This window comes from Alligator mississippiensis, chromosome 15, assembly GCF_030867095.1.
Source record: "Alligator mississippiensis isolate rAllMis1 chromosome 15, rAllMis1, whole genome shotgun sequence".
Taxonomy (NCBI): domain Eukaryota; kingdom Metazoa; phylum Chordata; order Crocodylia; family Alligatoridae; genus Alligator; species Alligator mississippiensis.
The window spans coordinates 11147818-11152496 of NC_081838.1; the positions used below are offsets into that span (position 1 = coordinate 11147818).

At 52.4% G+C, this 4679-nt stretch overlaps 1 protein-coding gene across 1 annotated transcript; it reads right to left on the reverse strand.

The window, feature by feature from the left end:
* Positions 1-533: 533 nt before the first annotated feature.
* On the reverse strand, positions 534-4334 carry LOC132245868 (NACHT, LRR and PYD domains-containing protein 3-like). Its single transcript, XM_059719059.1, has 2 exons — positions 4076-4334; positions 534-2278 (listed from the first exon to the last, which is right to left on the reverse strand). The coding sequence occupies exons 1-2, from the start codon at positions 4332-4334 to the stop codon at positions 534-536; spliced, it is 2004 nt and encodes a 667-aa protein (XP_059575042.1).
* Between the last annotated feature and the right edge of the window lie 345 nt (positions 4335-4679).

The following is a 4679-nucleotide window of genomic DNA, read 5'->3' on the forward strand; positions in this document are numbered from 1 at the left end:
TAGCACGAACTCTGTGCTAACTCATGCTCCGGCAGACAAGAGCACCTGTTTGCGAAGCATGGTTGCGTGGCTCCCTGGGGGGCTGGGTGGAGTAGGGACCTGGGTGGGGTGAGACCTGGCCCAGCTCCCACTCAGCCGCCCCCTCCCACTCTGTAGGGGTTAACCCCCTCCCACCACGGGCCCCACTTACCTCCGACTGTGCTGGGGGTCGGCCGGGGGCTCCATGGCTGCTGGGGGGGGGGTCTGTAGGGGGCTTCAGGGGAGCGGGGGCACAGCGGGCTTTCACCTGCGTGTCTCTTGCCACTCCTGCAGCGTAACTGAATCCACAGGAGACTTGCAGAAGTCTGCCCTCCCTCCCCCTCAGCTCCCCTGCTCATTCTGCCTTCACTCCCCCTCCCCAGTCTGTGGGCCCACTGCCATGGGGAACACCTGACTGCTGGCAATGTCAATGAGAAGAGGATGCTTCTGTACAACTCTTCTGGCACAGCCTACAAATCCAGTCCTGAAGCGATGCTTTATAAGGCAAATAATACTCACAGACGTCGCAGCTTTGTGGGTGGTGGGACATCTTCCTCCGTGTCCTCCTCCAGCTCCCCAGCTGCAAATTTACAGGCCCATAGAAAAAGATATTCCAGGTTCTGGCAGTTCTTTAGACAGAATGCAAGTGCGACTTGATCCAGCTTGGTAAATGTATAACCCCATAGACGCAGGGCAGTGAAATGACTCAGTGCATTTTGCACAAATCTTTTCTCTCTTATTTCATACAAACAGTGAAAGTCCTCAAGCTGGGAAGCCGTTTTAACATTACCACCATTAGAGCATGGCAGTGGTGTATCAGACTCTGAGACTGCTGTTTTAATCCATTTCTGCAATTCTGGCTTAATTTTCAATGAAATTTGGCAGTTAAGGATTTTCTCTATGTCCTTCTTTCTCTTTTCATTTAGGAGACCAAACAGAAATCTCACGGTTAACATTAAATAACTTTTTGATTTTTCATAGTCAGCTAACAAAGTTTTCAAATCTTTTATGTCATTTCCTGAGTCTCTGCCTGTTCTTTCTTCTTCATTCTCTAGAGCATAAAACAAGGCTGCAAAAAGCTCTTGAAAAGGCACATGAATGAAGCTGTAGAGACATTCGCACTTGGTGGCTTTTCGAAACAGGTTCTCATTCAGAAAGCGAGAGTCAGATGCATCTAAGCCGTGTTTCTTGAGCTCTTCAGCCTCAAACAGGATCTTCTGCTTGCAGATTCCCTCTGTAGCCAAGGAGCAGAGTCCCTTCAAGTTGGTTTGTACTGCTGGCTTTAGATGTCGGTCACAACCCTGCAACAGATTGTCAAGATAGTGCAGGTAGACTCCTGTGATTGTTTCCGAACTCTGTGCAAGATCTTCACCTTCATCCATCTGTTGCTCTAGGACAGTGCAGATGATCCAGCACACCATGGGGACAGAGCACATGGTGAAGATCATTTCATTATCTCTTACAAATTTAAAGGCTCTTCTTGCTCTCTTTTCATCCCCAAAATATTTGTCAAAGTATTCTTTCCTCTCAGTTTCTGAAAAACCCAGTATTTTTACCCAGCGTTCATTTACCAACAACACATTCAGCTTCTCTAAGGCAGTTGGTCTTGTGGCAATGAGTAAGTAGGATTTCTGAAGCACTTTCTTCCTGAATAAACTGCTTAGTGTGATTTCCACTGCTTTCTTCTCATGGGGATCAGAACACAGGTTGTCTTCTGGCTGATCCAAGGAAAATCTCAGTTCATCAAACCCATCAACTATAAACAGGATTTTGTCTGGATTCACCAAAATCTCTGCCATTGGTGCATGTTCATCAGGACAGTTTGTTAAGATCAAATCCTTGAGACTTCTCTGGTCACTGCCTAACATAAATTCCCTACAATGTATGTAGAAAACATAATCAAACTTATTCTGATAAAGCTCTCCAGATGCCCAGTCAAACATGATCTTTCTTGCGGTCATTGTTTTTCCAATCCCTGCAGCTCCCAACAGCACCACAATTCGCAGAGTTTCTCCCTTTTTATCACCTGCAAATAATTCACTGAGGGTGAAGGATCTTCTTTGCTCAGTTGTGGTGCTTACAGGTTTCTCTCTCAGGGACATTATTTCTTGTAGATCTTTCTTTTTGGCACGTGGTTCCTGTACAATGTCCAGTTTTGTGTATCTGCTGCTTAGATTAACCTTCTCACCAAGAAGAGAGTTCCTGTCTTTTATGTATTTGTATTTTTCCTGGTTATGTTCAGTATACTTCTTCCTGTAACCTGGGTTAGAGACATAAAATATTATATAACCTGCAGTAGAAGTTGAAGGGAATTAAAGACAAGAAAGCAGTCATTATTAATGTTGCAACTTTAACAGGCACAATGCTTCTTTACATTTGTATTGCTGTTTTCCTTATCAAATACCCCAGTCACCTGGCTATAGGCCTGGTCTTGTAGTCCATCCTTAGATCAATAGCGCCACTAACATTAGACTGTAAGTTAAAAAATGCCTGGTGCGCATAACCAGGCATCTCTATAACAGTCACTAAAATGCACTCACTTCCGCGGCGACAACTGTCAGCAAAGAGCACAGCAGCACTACATGGTGCTTAAGGCTACAGAGAGAGAAGGAGCTTTATAGGCGATTGTTACCATTTGAGGAAGGTGTGGGAAACAGAGGGTGACAGTATCATTGTGGCAGAAATGCCACCGTCGGTGCCCCTCTGCAGAGATCTGTCTCCACCAGCCTCGGAGGCTGCTGTTGAATCCCTCAGGGTGGGGATCTCACTCCTTGTCTGCATGACAAAAGCCTGGTGCCTGGGAGGCGAGGCTCTGGTCACCTGGGCAGGGGCGGGGAAAAGCCCGGCCCTACGCGCGGGCCCAGGTAGCCAGGGATGCTTGGGAGATTGGTTGGTTTGTAGCCAGTATTGGCAGCTTCGATTGGACCGGGCTGCTGAGGTCAGAGAGGTTATTTAAGGGCCTGGTCCAGGAGGAAGGAGCCATTAGCCATGCGGTCATCCAGGTGAATCTGAACCTGGCTCTCTCCTCATCACCGCATGCTCCAAGAGTGCCCTGCCTCCAGAGGAAACAAGAACCACCTGTGAACGATGCGTGTGAGTAAGCTACTCGAGATCCGATTAGATATTTAGCTTCAGTAACTCAGATGCATGTTTAAATGGCTACCACAGCCACCCTGGTTTGCTCTATGGGATTCCTTTGATATTCCTCTAATATTTCTCTGATACTGCTCTACCTTTTACCCTGTTTCTGCCCTACCCCCTGTAATCAATAAAGTTCTCCTTGTGACCGGTGTGGGAGACTTATTGAGGGGTGGGTCTAAATTATGCCAAGGAGGCCCCTTAGTTCTGTGGACTAAGGGAGGCTTCCTAATAAGCCCCTGACTTGGGGAAGTGCCCCAAGTGCTGGTATTGGGTCTAGGACCCATTGGACGATCAGGCCTGTGTTTTCCAAGGTGCGCAGAGCCAGAAGTGAGTCCAGAGCCTTGGATAGTGGCAGCGGTAACCCCAGGCTAGCGGGTGTGCTCCAGGGAAGGGGTCGGCCGGACAGGAGGCACCCCAAGGGAGGCACTCGGAGCCTGGAAGGTGGTCGGGCGCTGGGAGGTGGGTGGCTCAATGCAGGAGCGCCCCCTACTGGCCCGCCACAATCATATCATATTTCCGTGAGGTAGTTAAAGCTGATCCTGGCCCCCGCTTCCCCATCTGGCACTTGGCACCTCCATCCTTGCCCCTGCAGGGTGTTGCTCAGGGCACAGACTTTGCTCAGGGACACGTCTGGGAAGCACAAGTTGCTGGAAGGGTTGTGCAATTCTCTGCCCTGCCAGGGCTGCAGCAGGGCCCTGCCTGCCCCCGTCCTTGCTGGCTGAGCTCCCACTGCCCCGGGGTGCGCTAAGGCAGCTGCCTGAGCCGAGCACCTACTCCCATGGGTCCCCCTGAAAAAGTGAAACCTCCGCAGAGTGCCCCTGGCCTTTGTATCCCACTCCCAGTCTGGTATCCCCGGGCACTGTGTTCCACCCCCAGCTGGACCAGGCCCTGTATCAGTGCAACAACCGCTGCTCACCTGGGGCCGGGGCCGACTCAGGGTGGCTGGGCGCAGCTCCGTGGTGTGGGGACTGGACAAGGCTCCAGGCCAGGTCCAGGGCCAGGGCCTTGCGGGGGTGGTGCTGCAGCAGCAGGTCGGCGGTGCAGGGCTGCGAGGCGGAGGCCAGCTGCCCCCACGGCACGCGAGGCTTGGGGCACAAGTGCCGCAGCAGGAACTTGAACTGCTCGAACTGGTGCTCGTCCAGCTCGTCCATCAATGCCAGCAGCTGCTTGGCCATGGCGGCCCCCGGGCCTGGGCACTGGTATGGCACGGCAAGGGCACGGAGCGCTGCGGGCGCCGGTGCTCGGTGCTGCACGGAGGCCACCGCGCGGATGCGAGCCGAGGCCGGGCGGGGCCAGGGGAAAGGGCGGAGGCCAAGCCGGGCTGGAGCTGCTTTTGCTTTCACTTCATTCCGCTTCTGCCGGCGCTGGGTTATCCCAGGGGCACCCCAGACAGACGCGGGGTATCCCGGCGGGCTTGACCCCGCACATGGGTTCCGGCCCCATGTGGGCACCTGCCGCCTGGCTAGGGGCATACTGCGGCCGGGCAGGGCTCCCAGGCCCCTGAGGCCCTTGTTGGTCAT